The sequence below is a fragment of the Liolophura sinensis genome, chromosome 5, assembly GCF_032854445.1.
Source record: "Liolophura sinensis isolate JHLJ2023 chromosome 5, CUHK_Ljap_v2, whole genome shotgun sequence".
In the NCBI taxonomy this organism is placed as follows: Eukaryota; Metazoa; Mollusca; class Polyplacophora; order Chitonida; family Chitonidae; genus Liolophura; species Liolophura sinensis.
In genome coordinates this window covers 12,196,283-12,221,052 of record NC_088299.1, presented here as the reverse complement: position 1 = coordinate 12,221,052, position 24,770 = coordinate 12,196,283, and the positions used below count along the sequence as shown (strand labels likewise).

The following is a 24,770-nucleotide window of genomic DNA, read 5'->3' as shown; positions in this document are numbered from 1 at the left end:
TCTGAAGGGTTTACATGTACCTTAACAGGCATTTAAACAAATTTTCAGTTTAATAATCAAATTCAGAACAGAACTTAGAACACTGAAATCATGTTAAAAATTATATGTGAATACACAGTATGAAGGCCTGGGAGAAGAACAGTTTCATGCATCTCACAGAGCTACATGTACCTGTGTGATAAATAAAACTATTGTAAATATTAGTGGGCAGTTTTACTTCTGGGAGGTCTCTGTCTAGTCAGCTATATAATACTGGCGGTAACCTGTCTGGGCAAGCTCCCCATAACACAGCCATACCCACCCACAGAGCTAACACCAGCATTAACACATGGGCAATTATAGATTTCACTGGCTGGGTCAGCCTGGACCAGACTGGTCATTCAGAATGACCACTACTGGCTAAAGGGCACAGCCTGGCAAACTGCCAACTGACCTATTTACTGACCACTCAGGATTAGCCAGCCAGCCAGTTTACATGGGGGTCCCCTTCAGCTGAGCTGCACTGACCAGACAGTTTCTTTTGGCTAGACTGTTTTAACACCTGACACCAATTGGTCAAACAATGTGCAGGTCACTTGACCATAACTTCTGGCCTTAGCTCACCTATGTGTGCTCTAGAACCCTTGCCTGCAGCTTCACCACCACCCCAGCCCAGGTGCTGAAGGGGTGTGGGGTGGGGTGGGGTGTGGGGTGGGGTGTGGGGTGGGGTGGGGTGTGGTGGGGGTTTAATACCAAAATACACATAGGGTTTGTGATTGAAGGCTGGAACACAGTGTAGTGGAGTGTGGAGTTCAACAGCAAAACTACTCAGGCAGATGAAGGTGTAAAGAACAAGGCAGAACTGACATCCAAGTTTTGCTTCTCCTACTCTCTATCTATACTGGTACATATTTTAAAATAAAAATGAAGGAATGAAATTGTTTTGGTTTATTTTAATCTTGCTATTCCGCCTTAATGAGGACAGCAAATAGCTCCATTGCATGGGACTTGTACACATATTTCATTTACTACAATATTTTCTATATCCACTGGCAAATACATGAATGTACATGTACATGTTCATCCTGTCAGTAAATAAGTATTTGAAAGTGCTTAAAATAAAATTAGAAAAAAAATTAATTCTAAATTCTTATCATACAAATCCAGGCATTAAGATGGTTTACATACATGTATATTTAGTTATCAGGTTTTAAATATGAAGACTACCTGTATAAAAGATATGAAAACTTCGGAAATGAAGAGCCATATGGTGCAATGAAGTAATTAGATACCTAGCTTTAATAAAGCATTGGAAATCTTACAGTGAAAATTTCCAGGCCTAATCATTTTTTCTTCCCAAATGCAAATCCATTTCTTAATATACATCTAGACGTTTCAATATAAAGCTTGTTCTCTGTATCAATAAATCAAATGTTGACTTATAACTCTAATACATTGGTCATTTCTGCTGACAGTTTTGTTTTTTTCACACACAAAATTACTATCCATGAACACAACTTCCAGTCCCATTTGATAAGACTTCTATTGGTCATACTGGACATAAATTCAGGTAACATGAGAAAGTTGTATGATTCATGTGTGGACGACCTTGGCTTTACACTCTCTGCAGTGCAGCTGTGCAGCTACAAGTGTTCATTCCAGAGTAGTCAGACCCCACCAGGCATCTTTGGCATTTCTGAGGCTGTATTTTCAACCCACATCTGTTCACCATCTTTCCACCATGATAGTGAGGGGGGGTGATGACCCCCTGCAGAGCACCCCACCCCCCATAACCCTCTGTTACAGAAGTGCTGGCATGCCTTCTCCAGTGTTACAGCTCAGCCTATGGTTGCTCTGTCTATCTGCCATATGCTGGCTTTTCACATCTTAATATTTACCCCAGAGGATAACGCTCAAAGGTGTCGCCCCTGCAACTCCTCAAAAACCCCAGGTGATAATTAACCATTCATGGAGGGTTCTCAGCCCTGATCTCCATAGGAACCAAATAAAAAGCAAAAATAAAAAAAGGACCAACAAAAAAAAAAATGCACACAAGCCTGGTCAACTAGCAGAAAAAAATGTACCTGTCTGAAAAATAATTGGACAGGTTCCGTTGCCATGTCAGTTGTCTCTCTTCCCTGGTGCAGAAATAAGCCCGTGAGATGGGAAAAGATCTAGTGGTGTTCTGCTCAAATGGGAAAAGTTCACAAAAAAACTGTGCACATTAAGCTCACCACAAACTGCTATTCAGGGTTTTATGCAGTTCCATCAGTGATCTCCTCGTGGATTAGAAATTCGCACTTCTAGGTTTTCTTCTAACTCTAAATAATTTTTCCGATTTCATTAAAGCTGCTGTTGTGTGGATTCTTTCACTGCATTTTAACACGCTTAAATGCTTCATACTGCTTTTAAGGCAGAAGTTCAATTACCATGTGATGTTACATTTTGAACAGGTAAAGATGACACATTCAGTTTTATGTAACATGAGCTCGTGGAAAGTAATGAGCTGTAAAACATTCAAAACTTCTTGCTTTCGTGTCATATTGAAGTAATCTATCAGTCAAAAGATAAATCACATTAATGTTTACTTCAACATAATGATATTTCCCATGAGTAAGAAACAAATTAACTTTCAATGCCCAAGATGAACAAAATGCCCCTTGGCGGATTTGATACTGAACATTCACAACTGTTGGCTATATATACAATCCTATTTGCTCACAAAATACTGTACAGATCAATGAAGGTCTTTCCCTATAACATGCCATCCAATTCGCTCATCTACAATACATGTAGCTCCAGTTTCATCTGATTTAATTACAAATACTGGGTTTTCGGAAATCTTCTCACCTGCCCCTCTCTCCTCAAACCCCTACCTCTCTGACAACATGGCTCCATAAATACCTCCACTTCAGCATGAGTACAAGCACTTCTGCGCGTGTGAATTTCAAAGCTCTCCATAAACACTTCTTATTGAGAATGAATGTTGACACTGACTTGCAAAATGTGACCTCTGATTACTCCCCATTTTCTCCTATCAAAATGACATCTAAATACAGGTAGCAACTTCTATGGGACATGTACAAATCCATTTTTACTCAACGCTATGCAGATCTGCTATTTTTAATAGTACTTAAAAGTCATATTTTGATAGACAATTTGGTTTATGAGTGCATTACAGTAACTACCAATGTACTAATAGTCATGGATCCAATGAGGAAACTGTTTCCCTTTTCTAACTCTTTTCTCAAAAGTGCATAACCTAGTTTTGAACTCAATGACATACTACCGAGATGTTATAGTGGATGTATAACGGAATACACCATCATCCTTTATAATAACCACTGTCTACACTGCACAGTCCAATGTACCCACATGACAAAATATGTCCAGGGACAGCTGCGGATTCGCCGAGATAATACTAATTAAATATTTATTGATACGGCTGCAGAGTAGATCAATGTTGCTTCTCATATCGCCAGACTTCTCCCTCTCAACTGCAGCTGTAGCATGTGTTGTGACTGTGTACCCAGAGTGTCATGGCTTACACACATGCACTTTTCTTTCCCACCTCCTTCCACTTCATTTGCAACACGCTTAAGGACAACACTTATGGATCATGTTGCTGTTCCAGAGCATATTTCTACAGTTATTGTTGCTATGGTTACAAACCTCTTACGCCCAAGCTTGACAAATTTTCAACCCACAAATACTGAAAAAATGAATATTCTGCCAGATATCATTAATATTTAAAGAAACAAATTCCTTAGGAACCCTGGAATATCCTTAAGCCCATTAATTGCTGGGTGATCTTGCAATATGTTTATAGCAACATGTTTATTCGCAAATTAGAGTCGCATATCTTGAGTTTTAGTGATTGGTCTTGAAAAAACACTGATGAACTCAAACAGAACAAGCCTGTGTTCACAAACCACATTTCTCTACATGTATTAATCAACGAGACTGGAGCCAACTCCGCACATTTTATGTCCACAGAATTGCTTAATGCTATTTCATCTTGTCACGGTATACTGACCCATTTACAAACATTTATTTTTAATAGACTTACACCCTATCGGTGCCCAGTGGAGATACATTGGTCTTTCTGGCAGTGAAAACATCTGCACACGCACGGGCATCAGTTCCTTGCATTCTCTGCATCTATATCAGTTACCATCAATTTAAAGAGTTTTATGGGCTAGTCTAGATGAAGGTTCCTGGCTTGGCACAGAGCCAACAACACAGCTTTCCAATGACAGGGAAATGCGAAGAAAAAAATAGCTCCTGAAAATCAATGAGAAGAGAGATACTTTTTACGTTGGCCATGTTCTCCCTGACAAAGTAATTCATTGTAGCTGCTAGTGCTGGTGCGCTCCAGCGTAGCATCTGACCACGTAGCCAGCTTGGAGCCAACCCAGACGTTATTGGAAAAACCCCCTAGAGGTGGCGGCCGCATCAATATGGTCAATATTGGACGGCCGTAATGATCGTGGGGGAAGCAATTTCACATTGACCATTGTCTAGCGCTCGGCGAGACACCGCGTGGTAAGTGGTGACTGCGTCCACTGGCAGAGTGCCGACCAGTGGATTATTGACCGGCCGCGGGCCGGACGGTCAATGCGGCGATTTAGTGCCGCCAATAACAGTCAGACCTGTTATTCTGTCTGGTACGGCAGCGTGTTGATGGAATGGAGGAAATATGTACAGGGTTTACAACACACTGTATTGCTCAGACGGGATAGCCAACACAGCATAGCCACAGAGTTAAACATTTACAAGTGCACACAGAACTAGTTCTCTCAGCCTCTTCCTTTGTAAAAACATTGGCAAAACCCACGCATTGTGCATGCATTCATTAACATGAACAAAACCACCAGCCTGAATTAAGCACTTATTTCTGGTTCCTCAACATCATATTAACAACAATCAAACTGTAAGTTTTCAATAATGAATGAAAAATATATTTGTATATAAATGTAAAAAAAAAAAAAATCCTAAAGTGAAAATGCAATCTTGCATACATGTATGTGCCTAAAATGTTCACACATATACATGTATGCATTCTGCAACAACATTTAATGTACTTATGCACTGTGTCTTTGCATGAATGTCACCAGTACCTATCCCAAGCTATAGTACGACGCTTCTTCCCTAATATCTATCACAGCTACGTATTCCTTTGGTTTTTTTTTTGTTTTGTTTTTTTTCAATGCTTCAATTATTAACATTTTTCTCCGTAGTTTGAAGAATGAACTAGAAAACCCTATTCTAAAGGAAAAAAAAAATATATTTAAAAAAAGATCATCTTATTTCAATAATCCACTGCATACATGTACGGATGTTATCAATAAAAGCAGAATGTGTGCCTACATGTGTGCCTGTGTGCAAGAAAGTCTACCAGAGCTGTACATACAGGTACATGTACATCTAAACTCAGCGGTCTTCAGGACCACTGGATCTTCTTAACACTTGGACATAAATATAGATCTGCCGAGTAATACTATAATGACAAAGCTTTTCCAATAATCTGCCATTAACAGAGGGTCCAGAAGAAGGGGGTGTCCTTTTGTTTGACAACTTCAGAAATAAATGCTCCATCTTAAGTGTCAGTCAGAGACAGCTAATTTGCTTAGGGGTCATATAATAAGGCAGAGTGGACCTGAGCGTGCTCTGCCGACTCCCACCATATCTACTGCCAGCCTCGGCTAACTACCCTGCCAGACAAAATGAGCAAATTATTACTCTCTAAGCCAGGGCTATTCACAAAACCATGGCAACAGGAAATTATGGGGGGCTTAGGTGGCCAAATCTGTCATCATAAACATCAGAAATGTCTCCTGCCTTGCCAAGCCCCCCTTCAACAACCTTCATAATGTCAGCAGTTTTTTTCTCTCCTCCAGCTCTTTTTTGGCTGACTTTGTTTTTTTTGGACCTGATGAATCTTGGGCTTAATAATCTCCCTGCGATTCTGCGATTCAGCGATTCAGCCGTGCATCAGATGGCAGAGGCAGGAGTAGGAGGCTGTGTTCTCACAACAAAACAAGTAGTGATTTGCTGCCTACAACACCACCAGGTCTGGGCTGTCTTTTTTGTTTTCTTTTTTCTCAAACATGAGCATGCCTTTACATTAGGCTTAATACATTATTGTAACAAACTTGTGAAAGGTGTAAAATCTGTTAAAATCCTTGGAGCTTGGTAGGGTTTAATTATGCAAATATTATTAACACAACAAGTGAGTCTTCAACATCAACACTTGAGTGGCAGAACCAATGGGCCTTCAGCATTAACACTTTGTAACAAAACCAGTGGGTCTTCAGCATACATGTAAGTACTTTTGTAACAGAACCTATGAACAAACCTTTAACATGTTGTAACAAAACCAGTGAACCTTTAACATGAACACTTTTGCAACAGAACCTTGGGTGCTGAGGATTTTTTGTAGCAAAATTAGTTCGTCTTGGGTGTCGATGCGTTTATAACAGAGCAAACATCCCCCTGTGACGCTCACATTACTGTAACAGAACGGTATGTCTTTGATGTCCACACTGTTGTCATAGAAATAGGAGAATTTTCCCAAGTACATGTGCATGTCACATAATGCTGATGAAGCAGTAAAAATGTAACAATTACATGTACTTTCACCCCAGGGTTCTTTCAAATTGTGGACCAACTGTATCAAAAAGCATTAGAGGCATGGGGTTATTTGGTTCCTATGAACTGGACAAAATCAGAGCTTATTTACTTGTACATGTAAGTACATGTAAAGCATGTTGCCATTATAATTTATATTCAGTCTTCAGCAACATGTCATCTTGTTTTTCTGTCACCAGTACATGAAGATCAGCTGCATGATACATCACACATGGTATTAGCCTGGGGTAGCGCTGAAGATCCATTGGCTGCAATATCGCCTGTCACATGCACTTGTAGAGCATATGTATGTAACAGGTGACAGCAGATTAATGAACTGGGCCTTGCCAGGTACGCTACAATGGGGTAAGCTGTAAGCACTTGATACAGCAGAAGATACCTGGGTGATGCAGAGTGAGCGAGTGCTTGGGGTTTAACGTCGTACTTCCAGTGGTGAAGAACAACCGTTCTTATACATCCCACATTGTCATTGCTACAGCACCTAAAATTTCGTACCAAATGTGCACTTATAAGAAATGTCATAAAATATTACTTTGAATGAAAACACTGTCCACATTTCAGACAATTATAAGAATTCTTCAGCTGGTTTGCTTGTTTGCCAACTCTTTATTCATGCACATTCCAAAAGCATTATTCTTTCTGGGCTGATCAAATTATACTTTTTGTGAAACTTGCCAACATAATCATTGTAGTTTTGGCTTTAAAGACATTTTAAAAAGGTGCATAAACTGCATGGAAAGAAGCGCTTTCACACACCAAAAGGTTGAGGACGTAAGGTACATCTTGAAAACCGCTGTCCAAATGTAAATGACGACAAGTGCTGTCAAATTAGGAACAATATCCACCCTATGCCCATGTGTGTTGTTTGGGGGGAATACAACTGGCCGCTCATGGATGGATAGACAAGAATGGAGCAGGACAATAAGTGACCACTAGGGAAAGTTACTCCTCTAGACCCCCTGGTTGGCTGTAAACATGTAGGGGAGAGAAAGCCAGACCTGAGCCATGTCTGGGGGTACAAATGGGGAGGTCAGACAAAACAACTATCTAGGGTCAACCAGCGCAAAGTGACAACTGACCATATGTTCAGACAGCCCAAGCCTCCACCCACTCTCAACTGGTGGTGATTACAGCTCCAGGCCTGTGTGTGTGATGGACATTCACTGACCAGCTGGCTGGCTAGTCTGTCTGACTGACCATGGTATATTAATCCACTTTGTCTGGCCAACAGACATGCTCAGGTCAAAGCCCAGCAGCCAACAAGAGGCTCTCTACCCATGGGTATCGACTACCGCCAATACAACACAAGTGGTGAGCTGATCCACAGGTGCTCTATGTTGAGCCTTGCAAAGCTAACCTACGTCACCATGCCACATGATTATGTTAAAATAGATGTAGCAGCAAGAAGCTTTATCATGTTATATCGCAAAAGCTGGCAGTCAGAAATCCTTCCCTGCAGCTACATGTAGCTAGCTAGCTTGACTGCTGCCTCCACATTGAAGTAAAACAGATACATGTATGTGGTCAGATATTTCTACACAAAAACGAAGCAAACACAGTGTGCAGGGTAATCTTAACATTTGTGAGATTCCGGTAATAAACTCGAAACACAGGTGAAAACTGTATCAACTTCAGTCTCCAGAATGTGAATTGATAATTGGGTATAGAAACATACCTGTACCCCTGATCGTCTATCAGGTTAAAACACAACCTACAAGTTTTGCAGGTAGAGTAGAAGTACCACACATTTTTATGGAAAATAAATAAATCACTGATAAATGATTTTTAAACAGCATATGAATAATTTCAATATTACATGTAGCTCATTTCCAAACAAAGCCAAACAACGGACATATAAAAATCTAACGTTTTACAAACCAAGCGCAATACCTGGTTGCAAGTTTTCCTTTTGTTTTAACATCTGCTTGCACTTTAAAGTCAAATTAGCTGCATCACTTTAACTGAATGCAACCTGGATTTTTCCTCCAAATCAAAATTAAAAGCTTCTTCAAGAGGGTAAACAATTGTTTTATGACTTAAGTGCAGATTTAAAAGAATTGTGGCATTTTTTCGCTTGCCTGAGAGGTTAAAAAATCCTAAATGTGTCACTTGATCACTGTAATTTCGAAATCTAATACCAGTTGACATCCACAGGAGAGAAGATGCAATCTACCACTAACGGGGAGACTTCAGCTTATACATGTAGCACGAAGACATTACGTCTGCATTTTATTTACTATCTGCTAAAATGCAACAGCTTGCGCAAGTCGAGGTCAGGTAAAGGTCAACAGAAGGTCACTAACAGACCATGCCAGAGAGGACGCTGGCATAAGATGGATTAAGAGCAGCGAGAATCAATAAAACGATCATCACTGCTCCCTGCGCCCCGGTCATATTGTGGAGTGCTGTGGCAGACAGCCTGGCGTGGCGGCCTGTCCCAATGGTCAAGTCGATTTAATACGGTCATGCTGATCTCCTGGACGACCAGCAGTTTCTCGGCACCCAGGTAACACGCCAAATTGCAGGAAGCCACCATGGCTAGTGGTCAATGTGCGAGCTCTGTCCCTAATTATAATACAATTAGCAGCCCTGATGTCATTACCGTGCCTCCCTGAATAACCCCGGACTGATCAGTGGTCATTTGGCCGTAGATTATACAACTCTTCTTGCACATCGCTACAGATACTAAGCACTAACAACCACCTGTAAATTCCTGCTGAATGATTTAATATCATCATCTACGTACTGTATTTCACCAAAAGTTTAACATTTTCTGATGACTCATTTTCCTTGATTCATCCACATTGTAGGAGCGCTCAAAAGATTTTTTTACAGAGTTTGATTACTTTTTCATCAGAAAAACTTAAGTGTTGGCATGAAAAGTGTTATTCATAATGCCATTATGTGCTTCTGCAAAGTGAATTTTACATACCAAACATTAGGTGAAGTACATTTTTTACATTCAGGTCCTACAAGTAACTACGTGTGTCTTGTTTCTGCTAGCTGCAGACAGTTTTGATTTTCTCCGTCCGGAATTTAAGATTTATGCCAATGGTGTATGTGTATTTTTAATTTTTAATTTATTTGATCATTTTGACTTGTTTGTAATTTAAGATTACTACTAACTCTAAATGTAGATTATTATAATATGAATATGTTTCCCCTGGCAGGCTAAGATCAATTATCTGTCTGCATTATCTCTAGCGCTACATCTGACAGCCCATTGATAACAGCGGACTGTCACACACATGCCTGGTGGTGAGCGTCATGTAAACACCATGGGCAGAGTTAATGGGCAGCATGACCAAGGCAAAGACATAGATCTCCCAAATCACACCGTAAGGCTTGTACAGAGAGTCGATGTACACGGTCAACTGAGCGCATGCTATGCTCAACCTATACTAAAGCAAAAATATGCCAGCACAATTCTGAATGAATGAATGATTATGACTTAACGCCACATCGGCAATATTTCAGCCATTTCGTGGCGAGGCACAATTCTGGATCAGGATGCTACTTGTAACTGTAAATTAGATTAAACATTGGTCTACAGATTTTATATTTCAGTTCTAGAAACTTATCAAAGGCTATTTTAAAGAACAATCATGGGGCCTCCATAGCCGAGCGGGGTTAGCATGCCAGCACAGCGCACTGACTAAGGAGCCTCCCATAACAACAATACGGCTTCCTCTCAAGCCATACGTGGTAATGAGCAAGCATTAGAGTTTAGCCTGCTATATGGTCATCTGCAGACTGGCTATGACAAGGCTATAATCTAGCCATCTGTGCTCCATCTTGAAACTTTTATCCGGATTCCAAATTTTATGAAAAATTAAAATGGCTTAAATGAACTAAAAATTACAGATTGACTTAGTAAAGGATACTGATTTAGCAAGATATAGAGGCAATATTAAATCACAGATTTTCAACATTGATCAAATTAATATAAACAAATTTCTATAAAAACTTAACTCCCTTTAATTGGGCTTTGGGGGAGGGGGGCATTCTCTCTTACTATGGATCCCATTACTATGTGTATGAAAAGTTGCCTTCACTTGACTGAGTATTCAAACATTATGTCCAGGGCAGAGGATGAAAGAAGTGGACTGTGCTTTTCTCAGTAATGCTGTGTTACAGGAGGACAGACAGCTGATGGTAGAGGCAGTTAAGGCAGGGTACACAGCTATGTCTGCCTTATCTCCCCACATTCCTTCTGGCTCCCCCTAATTACAGAGTCATTAGGAGATGGCTTCACCTGAGTGCCCCAGAAGAATAGTCCAGCTGATAAGAAGTGTGGGGAAGAAGTGGGGTGGGGAAGGTCAGACTGCTGCATGGGCCAGTCCACCACTACCCCCATCAACTACAGAAGCCAGTGAGCATGGCTTGGGGGAGGGGTCTTCATTTCCCACAAAGTGCCCTCAGTTGACCAGACACTTCTATTGTGAACTTAGTCGTCTGGGAGAAGTCCAATGTTATGACTCAACTTTTGCCAGATCAAAAATTTACATGCTTTACAAGGACAAATTTAAGTCGAAATTCCGACGAAAATCACTTTCAAGTGCCTGTTCTATGAAGCAGTCCATAATAACACACAGTGAAGCCATACATCGCCATTGTAAATGCACTTGACCCAGTGTTGCAACAGCTTTGTAGAACAGGCCCTGGAAGTTTTTAATTAAAGTTACAGTGCACATGTTTTAAGGTCAGAAAGAAATGTATTCAGAGTAAAAATTATATCAATATGTCAAACTGAATCATGAGAACACACCAATCTACTAAATAAATAAATCAATTGAATTCACCACAGGCTCTTTCATCTAACACACTTCCTCCCTCATTCAAAAGTAACTAAGATTTACAGACTGACCAGCACAACAGCCCCAGCCGAAACGTACTTTGTCATCAGATTTTGTTTTCACAAGCTGTCAAAGAAAAAAAGCTCCTTTTAACATAAATGATAAATTTCTCGTGGGTCGTGGGTTAGCCCCGTCCTGCAGATTCTACAGAGGGAGGGAAACTGAAGAGCTGACTGTGTGTTGATACACTCCTCAAATACAAATACTGAGTAAGCAGTACACCATACTAATTATCAGATGTTTTACAACGCGCAAGAGCCATACTATCCAGGCCATGGTGGACTTCACACTGTACATTTGTATTTAATACGCATATGTATGCTGATTGCTTTGGTATACAATATACATGAATACCAAGTAACAATAAAGAAAACTGACAGGGCAGACAATCTCACAAAAGAGTTAGCTTAACCTAGGGTTTTCTGAGCACATGGCTTAAATCCCCGTCAGAGCCCCCCAAGAAGCACAGTGGCAGAGTGGCAAGTTGATAAATCAAGGCAGTGTGACACTGGGCCTGCCCAGGCTGTGTTTCTTCTCTGGGCTGGGTCTCAGTCCTGCCCCTCTTCTCTCTATTAACCCACATCTTTTTATGTGTAAGCCTACTTACTATCAGAGGAGGGTTTCTGCAGCCCAAAGCTGGGGAGATGGCTGAGCTAGTCAACCAGGGGCAACATGGTGGTGGAGGGTGGAGAGAATCACAGAGAGAGGGGGTGGAGGGACCACCCGAACAAACACCAGATAACACAATTTACTCCACAGAAGGTTCTCTTCTCCACCAAATTACACCTAATTAAATCAGACAGGTTAATAAATCTGGAAGACCCCCAAAATAGGTATTGTTAATTAAGAATGTTTGGGTTGCCTGGGTGGGGAATGCGGCCTGACTGGACACTCACCATGGGTGCCAGTTACTATTAATCTGTCATGTACAAGTTATGAATTCATTCTGGTCTTGACCATACAGCCTGTCACTCAAAAAAAAAAAAAAAAAGAAGAAAAAAAAATGTCTTCTAACTGCATTTAGTGCCAAGAACATAAAATGAGGGGGAAAAAAACCCCTAGCTCCACTGAAGTAAATGGGTTCAGTTACTGGTAAAAAATATAAATGTCAAGATCTGTTATTGCATTATTGGGCTTTTAAAATCATTTTTCACATGTGTGGTCAAAAAACAGAAAAGCTCTTCATTTAACCAACAGAAAAGCTCTTCATTTAACCAACAGACAGATGGAAATGCATACAAGACAGGCTAGTGCCCTAAAAACATCTTATTGCAAATAATGGACTTAGTATTAGAGAACATTCAGCTTATTTTTTTAGACTAGACATCAAAACACCTTCAATTTCAGTCATGCCTACAACAAATAAAAAACTTGCACAGATAAGCATGTGAAAATATTGTCTAAATAACATGGAAATTAACACAAAACTATGAACGTCCATATTTTACGCAGGCCTCGCGCATCGTCTAACATATTATGACTTCTGGTGATTACCACATATAGGTTTTCAGAATATGGTCCATGTCCACTGATGACCATTTGCTTATGACTTCCCAAGATATATTACCTCTTGTCAGTGACTTCCAACTGTGTGAATAAAGTGTTCAGTTTCAAATACACAGTGTTATACATTGTCCCCTTTGTAAGATTAGCACATTCCTATTATCCAGTTTACCTGACCATAATTATCCATTTGTGATAAATCTCAGACAGTATCATGCGTTTGAATTCTGAACAATAAAGCCTTCAAAATCTTGAAATGAATATTCAAATCTTGTCCGTGGATCAAAAAGGTGAGTTGTTTTTACACTTATCTACTTATCTATCGCTATTACCAAACTGAAAAACCGGACCTTACGCTGGGTAAGAATGCTTCCTAGCAATGTTTACATCAGTCTTAACTCTGACTGCCCTATAAAGCAACAGCATCAGTCATGGGCACAAGGCTATGCCACATGTATTTGCGTGCACGGGTACCAGTACTTGTCTCTTGTGGTTTGTGGTAGTACAAAAAAATGCCTTAGTGCAGAAGAGGGTTGTTGATTTTCTCCCCCAGTTCTATGTGTGAGAACGACCTAGTGTCAGGCGGGGAGAGGAGATGGGTTAAGGTCTGACCTATATTCTTCAGGTTACTGTGAGGCACCCAGCCCACACTATTGGGGCTTACCCAGCCTGTTGTGTCAGGGACTGACAGCAGGCTAGTCTTCCTGGCTACCCCTGAAGCTAATATCATTTAACACAGTCAAGAAGATCTACCATAAAACACCTAAAAAAACCAATAAATTACTGTCATAGAATTTAATGCCGTTGATTATTAATTTTACATTTTGACATGGCTACATGAATATGTTGTAAAGACTGATTCTGAACACATATCTGTGTGGTTCTATAAACTGTTTTGGTGGCCAGGTCTCAAATTTTTTAAAGGGGCTCTTTATGTACAATCTTTTATCTCAAAATAAATTAAATAAATAAAATACCCCTAAATATTTCAGTTCAACAAACTGTTCGATTATCCCTCATAAATGACAGATATTTACATTTATCAACAAAACTCACACCAAACAGCTATCTATACAAGCTTAGCGCCCATTTTCACAAAACTTGAATGAGTTTTTCATAACTTTTCTCGTCAATAGTCTGGCCTTTAATATGATGCTATATGTAACCTACAGCCCGGTGATTTATAAAAAAGTTGCGAGAAATATGACTTAAAAAGTGAAAATGAAAGTTGCACTAAATTTCTTCAATGCACTGGCTGTCTTGTTTCATGGGGGGCACTTATGAGCATAGCATATTCTCAACTGATCAGCAAATTTTCAATCAAAATGCCACATATTTGGAAGAGTTTTTTTTTTTTTTTTTTTGCAGCGTGCAGTGACTACTCAGATCTGGATGGTCGAACAATTAAGATCATAATACACAGGAATTCGTCAGGGTGAATCACTGGCTTTCACTTTCTTCAAAATGTGCTTTTTTTATGTTCAACATCAGAACAATTCATTTAACACACCTGTCACAAAAGTCTGAGATGTGTTATCTTGGTGACAGGACATACACTTTACTTGTATCTACCACCAGTCACAAACTACATGTTCATGTATCTATTCACATTCATCTCATGTATTTTCTCACCAGTATACCATGCCTGCAGAAAGCCAAGTCCACACCTCACATGTACATGGACTGAGTTTTACAATCATATATTAACACGTACATGTGTAGAGTTTTGTAATAATGCATAAACACATGCGTGTACTGAGTTTTGTAATAAATTCAGAAACACATACATGTAATGAGTTTTGTAACAATGCATAAACTTGTATGTGTGCCGAGTTTTGCAATAATGCATAAACATGTGCATGTGCTGAGTTTTGCAATAATGTGTAAACATGTACATATGTTGAGTTTTGTAACTATGCATTAACACATACATTGAGTACTGTAATAATGCATGAACACATATATGTACCAAGTATTGTAATAATGCATAAAAACGTACATGTACTGAGTTTTGTAATAATGTGTAAACACGTACATATGTTGAGTTTTGTAATGATGTTTAAACATGTACATGCACTAAGTTTTGTAATAATCCACACCTCCTCCTCCAAAGCCTCATTAGCTTGTCAGGTCTGTACTGGTACACACTACAGTTGTACAACTCCAGCCAGCCTAGGCAGACAGCATATTAGTGTGCATTGGTAGTGAAGGTGGGTCGGGAGGGTGGGGGTGATTTGGGAAAGGGTGTAGCTTAGGTCATGCTGGATTTCTCATAACAACTATGTAGCCCTACCAGCTGCCACTGAAGTGTGCGCCCCTGTCTGATAGGTCAGGCTAAGCACATCCCGGGCAGGGTTTGCATGTTGTTCTACTGCTCACTGCTTTTCTCTCCAGTTTACATTAGTAATGAGTTGTAATGTGGGACACTTATTGGATCTATCTTCAACATGGTTCAATGCTCTGAGCCCTCCAGAAGTTCACTGTTAATACATATACAGTCAATAAAATACATGTTACTGCAGACAAACAGCACATGTTAATACATGTACACCATAATGGATGAAATTTGTCTTGGTATACACTTTAATATATTGACAGTTTTCCATGTGGCATAGAAAATTCTTACAATACACACTACAATACACACTACAATACAATGCAGAATTCCAAGTTTGACCTCGTTAGAACATTGTAAAAGAGGTATGGATGTATAAATTATTTCGATTCGCAGAAAATTAGACAACTTGAATTTTTTTGTTTTGTTTCCAAGGCTAGCTTTCTGTCAAAGATATACTTGTGGCGATCTTATTCTCTCAAGATACTTAGTGGCCATCTTATATTCTCAAGATACATGTACTTGGTGGCCATCTTACACTCAAGATACTTGGTGGCCATCTTATACTCTTAAGATACTTGGTGGCCCTCTTATATTCTCAAGATACATGTACTTGGTGGCCATCTTACACTCTCAAGATACTTGGTGGCCATCTTATATTCTCAAGATACATGTACTTGGTGGCCATCTTACACTCTCAAGATACTTGGTGGCCATCTTATACTCTCAAAATACTTGGTGGCCATCTTATACTCTCAAGACACTTGGTAACCATCTTTTACTCTCAAGATACTTGGTGGCCATCTTATACTGTTAAAGAAGAACCTCAACGACTTCATTTTCACACTAAATATTCCCTAGACACAATAATTATGCTATGTTAGTCCGTGAACTGCATTCAAAAAATATTATCTTATCTAGTTCCACTTTAAAAAATCCCATTAAGGTTGGAAGCTCTGCCTATCTTGTTGATCATAGAGCACTGGCCATGTGATGTCATGCCGTGAAGACCTGCTGGGATCATATATTGAAAAGCCCTGCAAAGCCCTTGCAGAATATATGTCTTAGGTTTACCTGCTGTGTGTTTTTCCAGTACTAGCCAAGTTAATCTATAATTACCCCTACGTCTAAACCTCTTAATTAGCACTCTGTAAATCAAATAAGTAAAATAGTCATACGACAAATATATGTATTATATTGAATAGAAACAATAATTTGCATGACATCTACATGCCAATTTAAACCTTGTCTAAGTCCTGTTACGGGCATCAAAGTACAGCATGCTGTGAGGCATCAAGTGCCCGCTGTGCGCAGTGTGAAAAGGAGGGCTGCCCTCTAGCCTCGTGGACAGTGTAGAGCAAGCTCCTTAGAGTTTGTGTCACAGTCTGTTGTTTCAAACAAGCATTTAAAGAACTTCTGCATTTCTGGAGTGAAAATCCTGACCTTTCCTTTTTCATTTGGATTTTGGGGGGGGGGGGGGGGCAGGGGAGGTGATTTCCTTTTAGTATAGGCATGGTAGAAGTAGCAAGTCCTCTACGACTACGACAGATCGACATAATCAAAGGGTGTTTATGATGAGATATCTGTCCATATTTTCTCAAGTATACTGATTGTCTCCTGTGGTCTGTGTTGTACACATGGTGAGTGAGTGAGTGAGCTCTTTTAGAGCTGCTTTACTGAGACAGCTTACCGAAGGCCAGTAACCCGCCCCTCCAGAGCCATTATACTGATACGGGTCAACCAGTCATTGCACTATCCCTTCATGCTGAACGGCAAGCGAGGAAGTTACAACTTCCTCTTTTAAGGTCTAAAGTGTGACTCGACTCAGGATTGACCCTGGATCTACCTCTCCTGAAGAAGCCCCTCTGTCTGCAAGCGAATGTACTGCCATAACGTCACAATCTGAAGAGATGCTCTATCATACTGGGGTAGATTTTCTGATCTTTGATCACAAAATTCTACTATTTTTCTTCACATTTCGACGTTTTAAACGTTTAAAATTAAACTATTTACATGCAAACATTAAACTATCTACATGTAGTTTGGAAGGCCCAGCATTGTGGTCCTACTTTATGACACTTGGTGGCCATACTGTCAGAACACATTGAGGCCATGTTACACGGGCAAGATATCTGGTGGCCATGTTATGCTGTCAAGGTACTTGGTGGCCATGTTATACTGTCAGAGCACTTTTTGGCAATGATATACTGTCAAGACACTTTGTGGTCATGTTATACTGTCAAGACACTTTGTGGCCATGATATACTGTCAGGACAATTTGTGGCCATGATATGCTGTCGAGACACTTTGTGGTCATGTTATACTGTCGAGACACTTTGTGGGCCATGATGTACTGTCAGAGCACTTTGTGGCCATGATATACTGTCGAGACACTTTGTGGTCATGTTATACTGTCAAGACACTTTGTGGGCCATGATATACTGTCAGGACACTTTGTAGCCATGATATGCTGTGAAGACACTTTGTGGCCATGATATACTGTCAGGACACTTTGTGGCCATGATATACTGTCAGGACACTTTGTGGCCATGATATGCTGTGAAGACGCTTTGTGGCCATGATATGCTGTGAAGACGCTTTGTGGCCAGGTTATACCGTGAAGATGCTTGGTGATGACGTTGGAATGTTAGATGGCTTTCTAGCGGGGTTACCTTGTCAAAATGCATTTCAAATGATAAATCACAGAATTAACGACTATTTCACAAAGTAAAAACATAAGACACCAACAATCTTTAATAGCAACTCAATTTAACATCTATACATATTAGCACCTGTTTCCAAGAAAGAGTTCACATCTAAGTTTATAACAGCATTGGACATAAAAACACAGACCAGAACGTGCTGAAAATATGCTGAAGATTTACAGTACATGTATGCACTTCAGCACAAAAAAACATATCAATTTGACAAACAGGTGCTTATGCCTGGAAGTGTACCCCACTCTCCAGCCCCTGTGAGGAGGGCTTTGGGCTGGCTAGAAATTGGCACACATCTAGGTCAGTCTGCTTTGGGGAGACAAGCCTGTTAGAATTGTACAGACAAGCTGTAGTTTGGACCTTAGTCAGCCTGATCTCATTGGATAATAGGAACATTCACTACACAAACAGGATTCCTTTCTTCCACTTGAAGGCCTTTTCTCTTTGCTTGGCTCTTTGTCAGCTTGTTTTGATAAAAATAGACAAGCGAACGCAAACAGAATTTAGCAACATGGATTCTGCCAGACTGGTCAATACAAAGCTTAGACAAAGTTACACCGTGTCAACACAGCTAATCCATACTGTCGCAAGACTTTGGGTGAAAAGTCAATAAGCAAAATGGGAAGAAATGATATTTATATCAGTACAGTATTTCACTTAAAGTTTAGCATTTTCCACACAACACCTTTTGCCTGATTCTGATTGAGTTTTATGAGAACTTTGATTAATTTCATATCAGAAAAACTTAAGAGTTGGCTGTATCATTTTAAGGCATTTATGTGCTTTTGAAATACCTGGGGCAAACACAGCCACAAACAGAAGTGTGAATGTTTTAAAATTCTAAAATTGACATCATTTACACAACAGTAACAGACTAATCAATGAAATCCAATTTGCTGCACACTTAATAAAGTGAAGCAATTCAAATAAATTATACATAATTTGGGATGCTCTACTTGTTACATAGCTACTTTGAATGCTATTTACTGGATCGAAAAGTATTATTTAAGCTAAACAAAAATATTTTGGCAAGCCAAATGAAACCACCGGGTCCAAAAGGACTAAACACGATAAATTTCAATCAGCAAAACCATGAGCTGGAAATGTCTGCCCCCAATCAAGCTCCTCAGGAAAACATGAGTGGATTGGTGGGACAGTGGCTCTCATAGAGGTGCAAATTTCATTTCAAGGTTACGTTGAAAAGACTATAGGGTAAACTGGCCTGTGGATACCCCAGCCTACAGGACTTAAGGTCACGCCTAATTGGATGCAATAAGGATGCTTGGACAGAACTACCCATCATCCCACACACAGCGAAGGTGCCAGCAGTCTGGACATAGCGCAAAGCACCTCAGACATGAGAGGAGACAAACAGAAGTCTGAGCACAATGAGGGAAAAGGGGGAGGGGGTGGGAGGTAGAAGCAGGGATCAGTGGCTGCTGGCCACTCCATCTCTTGACCAAACAAACAGAATGTTAGGGAAGGCAGGTCCTGGTCTAATCAGATCAGGATAACATTAGCTCAATCCTGGATCAGACAGTGCAATTGCGCCCGCTCAGACCATCTTGAAAACGATCCTTTAGGTAATTGAGACGGTGCGCCTTCAGAGCGGCAGGGCCAGCTTCCCCACTAAACAGCCAGCCATCCTCCGCGTAAGCGCCACAGAAAATCGATGAGAGCGGCCTTTTTTTTCCAAGAAAACCAGGCTCTGATCAAACAGTCCCCTTATGTGGCCACTGACATTCCGTGGCAAGTATCCTGCTCGGGGGTTGCGCCGCTGCCCAAACAAGTCCGTCTGCGCTCTACGCGCCTGTCTCTGGTCCAGCCAGACGCTCACCGAGCAGGGACAACTCTATAGACCCTAGCCTTGGACTTCACCTGGGAATCTGATCTCTTCGGGACAAAAACATCAGGCAAGCTTCTGTCTATTGTTCGCCTCCAAACACACATTACAAGCTACGAGTGGCTAACATTGCTATATAACTTCTCCACTGATATCAAATAAGGGCATTTAAAAAAAAAAAAAAAAAAAACATTTTTGGGAAATGTGGTGGCAAACTACACAGGACAGGTATATGAGTGGGATCGAGTAAATGGCCGTACCCAGGGACATGGCAATCCTGCTGACTTTTACCTTCAGCTATAACACCAAGATCTGAATTCGACCAAACGGCCTTATTGTTCAGTCTGTGGGTAGAAGAAATACAAGGTGCACATGTCCTCTTCACATCACTGAGCCCAAATCACAATATTCAATAGCCCAGAGGCACACTCATTATAACCTACATGGTATATTTTCTTACAAATTAACATCAGGCTACATACAAGGTAGTCACAGGTGTCTGTCAGTCTGACACAACCTTAGAACACCTGTCCATGTGGAGATCTGGGAATTAACGCCAGATACCAGACCAGGGGGTCAAGAGTTCTAATGACTTCAACATCTCAAGGGTGACGTCCTCCACTACAGACCTGGCAGATGTCATTAATAATTCTGTCACCTTCATGGATTCATCAGGCCAATCAACCACAGAAAGGTGTGCTCTAACGAGTTTTTATACCTGGTCATTTCCTTAGGCTATCATGGTAATTACAAGCAAGCTCTTGGAGACACACTGACAGACCTGTTTTCATGTCTCAGCTCTGAGGATGAAGGGATGAGCTGTAGCACAATGCCATCTGCAGGTGACACACTGACATGCACGGAACACCTGTCCTAGTTTACAGACTGATTGATTCAAATTCAATCAAGATTCAATCAGAGATATTTCAACGTACACGTCACTGTCTACGCATATCAAACTGTTTCTAGTTCACAACAGCTCATCATAAAATAATCCTTACATACATGTACATGTATGAGGCAGTCTTCATTAGTTATTTAATTTATATATCTTCCGAACCTACTGCAACTTTCACATGAACACAGAATGGAGTCCCAGATGTCTGGCTGACCAAACATACCCCACAGAACAATTTTATGACCAATGACCTGAACAAAACAATTATCGCTATTAATTAAACACTGACATCATAGTGTCAAGTCTATTCAGAACGTGTTAGCTGATTTACTATCACGCTTCGTGCAGTCAGCTCTAATAAAACGGGCAAAGGCATGATCGAATTACAGCTAATGAGCCATTATTATCTTAATGACAGATCACCGCAGTCTTCTTTTCTGAAGTAAACTTAACAGTGTACATGAACTGACACAGGCAGAAATACATGTCCCTGAATATTCATGAAATGAGTGCTATATGAATGCAAGGCCTCTATGCGAGCGCTAGACTATAGATATGCCTCACCCTTCCATGGCATCAAATCACACACTGGACAACCTGTACCGACACTTGACCTAGTTTTTTTTTCTTTACTTTTTTAACAATTGACTTGGTGAGCAACAATCTTTGCTAGGATTTCTACACAAAAGTTTCAGAATGAACTTAATAATAATACATTAACAAATTTACCATACTAAATGACTACTTTCTAATTGGCTTTCTAATTGACTGATTTTCTAGAAGGAAAAAACACAACACCTCTACACAAAATATAAACATTTATCTCCAATGAAAAAATAATTGCTCGGAAAAGAATATTTAACTGGCACAAGGACTATGTAAACACTATGTTTAGGATGTGTAGTAAGATTCAAGTAATTTAATTTCAGTTATTGGTAAATGCTACCATCCAAATACAATACTTAAGTACTCAAACTTTATACCACAATAATACTGTATGAAGCATGCAAAACTATATTAAACATTTCCACAACAATGTTGAACAAAATATTAACCACAAAATGTATCATTGCAAAAGAAAACAAAAACAAAAAAATAAAACCTTGTAGTGTTTGAGCTCCAGTGACCTAGTTTCCCAGCAGACCACATGAAAAACATAATAGAGGCAGACTGTTACTTAAACCTGTTTGGCATTATTCCCACCAAAGGTCTGGTCATACATAGTTTGGTCTCTGTTTATCTCATTATTACCTCCCAGAAGTTCAGCTTTGCCATTCAGGCGTGAAGTTAGGAGCTAACCCTATAGCATTACGCAATGGGAATACAATCTGAACTAATCTGCCCCAGACATGTAGGGTATTCCTGTACAGCTCACCACAAGACTTCCTCCCCCTCCTGACTCTGCAAAAATTACGTAATACAAAAGTATTTTGTCTGGAGCCCAAACTTTCCAGGGCCTTTTTGCTTTAATTCATGTTACGGGTGAAATCTTTACAAGATCAAGCCGACTACTAACACCCAATACCTCTCCCAGAAAAACGTAAAATCTTTTAATGACAATCAACTCTTTCTTTCAAACAATAATCATAAAGCTGTGTGAGGTATAACAAAACCAAGATAATTTTCTCATCATAAAATGTGATATCATACCACATTTTAACCTATAATTCAGCCAGAAAATCACTTGGTTCATTTTAACAGTTGTGAAGAGCATTTAAGGTAAGCTATCCCTGGGCTGGGTGTGACCTGATTTCTTAGACTCTGACCTACGGGCACTCAACCCTCATCATACACACACACACAGCTGGAGGGAGGCCTTTCACTGAATGAAAACAACAAAAGGCAGTGCATGGCTGAAAGGGGAAGTCTTTCTCAGGCCTTCAACCTTCAAGCCAGGCATTCACCATGCTATAAAGGACACGCACAGAAAAAGAGGGCAAGCCTGTGTATTATTATACAACTGTACAGCAGCTTTCTCAGCTCAGGTAAGGGGGGGGGGGGCACCGCACGGCTGTAAGGATAAATTTCTGCACCTCAGTCGACCTCAGGCGACATGAGCCAAGCCTTACCGGCTGGTCTAGCCAGACTCCGAGCCCGCAAGAAGCCTGGCTCACCCAGTGTATGGAGAATGTATACAACTACTCGGAAGACTTACACAGACGAATACAATCCTATTACCTACACAAAAACACCACTGACACTTCAATACACGAATATAACCTGACCATAATTATGAAAAGACTAATGTACTGGGATAAAGCTTACTGGCGTACATATATACATTAAGACTACACTCGAAAAAAAGAAATAAACACCGGAAAAATGACATAAAATAATTAACAACATGTAACAAAATAAAGATACACACGATTCCTTTTCTATGCAGTTTTAACTGAGACCGAAATAAACATATATTAATATGGGTTTCAGAAATCGGAAAGTAAAAAATAAACAAATGAACTGCTTACAATAGCAACAGAACAAAATCTGATAGCTTCTGCTTACCTGTTTTCGTTTGTATTTGTTAGTGTGGTCATAGAGCAGCTTGATTTCTTCCAATACGGCCTTTAATTTCTCCTTTCCGTGCTGATCTTTAGCCAGCATGAGATAAGAGCGCCAGTTGGCGGAATCGAACCCCCAGTGACAGGTACGATTCTCCGCTGCCTTGTGCGAATGACTGACAAACTTCGCCGGACTGAACAGACCGTGACAGTCCATACACTGGATACATTTCGCCTGGTCGGACAAATACAGTTCCGGATTGAAGATCCCTTTACATTTGCCGAAGCATTCATGATACACTTTAAAACTGTTGGGGGAAGGTGGGTTGGTAGAAGGCTCCGGGGAGCTATGAAGAAGAGCGTTACACAGTCGCTCTGCATCTGTTTTCGTGATCAGTCCACAGCTGGGGGCATTCAGTGGCAAAATACCAGACACTTTTAGATCTTCAAGCTGGTCAGGGTTACAACGAGAACAGAAAATATGCAAGTCGTCACAGACGGCGTTGATCTGTTGAAGACTGAATTCCCGTAAAACGGTGTTCAAAATCTGCGGTAAACACAGTCGTTTTTCCCCACCGACCCTGAAGCAGGCGATTTTCTCCCCCTCCAGTAAAGTTTCCACTTTCTCACTTCGGGTTGCGTCGAGGGGGATGAAGAAGGGACTGGGTTGAATGGGAAATGGTGGCGGTGCTAGGAATGGATCGTAGTCCATGCCCTTTTCGGAGGGCAGTTTTTTAGCGTTGGCCACCACAGCTTTTCTGTACTCCTCCATGTCGATATTTTGAGGTCGTGTGGCCACAGCCCGCCACCCAAACCAGTAGGGCCATTCAAACTTTCCACCGGCAGCCGGTCTGGTAGCTCTTCAATACCCTCTGCAAATGCGGGTTGAAGAGTTTGTGGGGTCCCCTGTTCCATCCAAACCGTGTAGTCCTACGTCTGCGCGGATAGCTTTCTAATTTCTTAGACCCTTTCCCCATGTGCCGAAGTCAGTAGGCGACTCACAAACTGACTACACGTCTAGCCACAACCGACCTTATTTGCATAAATATCTCGCTGTGCCAACCTCTAACTCACCCAGCCGCGTTTGACCCAGTTCTTTCTAGCCCGCTTTTCGGCGGTAAAACTTCGCCTTGAACTGCAGGTATATTACATCAACCTTCGGAGAAAAACTCCTAAATGACATCCTGGACGTCAGAAATTGTCGAAACCGCCATCAAAAGGCGAAACTTCTGTCACAGACAAAACTTGTTTGCGAGACTGCGCTGTCTGCAATGCTATTGATCGTGTTGAGCCGACAGCGCTGTTTCCGCACGCCTCCCGCCGCAATCGTCTGTCATATTTTAGCTCGCGCACCCGTTTCACTTGACCGGCTGAGGCTCTAGAACGTGGGTATGATCAACAGTTACGCGAACAGTTTCTTCCCAAGCGGAACACGTGTTGGGTTTTAAAAGGCAGCAAAACAATACAGTGGTGTTTGCGACAACATA

General features: G+C 40.7%; 1 protein-coding gene across 1 annotated transcript in view; it reads right to left on the bottom strand.

Annotated features, from left to right (window-relative positions):
• Positions 1 to 24,251, bottom strand: part of LOC135465396 (ski oncogene-like) — a 36,416-nt gene extending 12,165 nt beyond the window's left edge. Inside the window, exon 1 of the mRNA XM_064742627.1 lies at positions 23,288 to 24,251. Within this exon, the coding sequence (XP_064598697.1) occupies positions 23,288 to 24,055 (768 nt within the window). The 5' untranslated portion in view covers positions 24,056 to 24,251. The remainder of the gene's footprint in view (positions 1 to 23,287) is intronic.
• Positions 24,252 to 24,770: the final 519 nt, after the last annotated feature.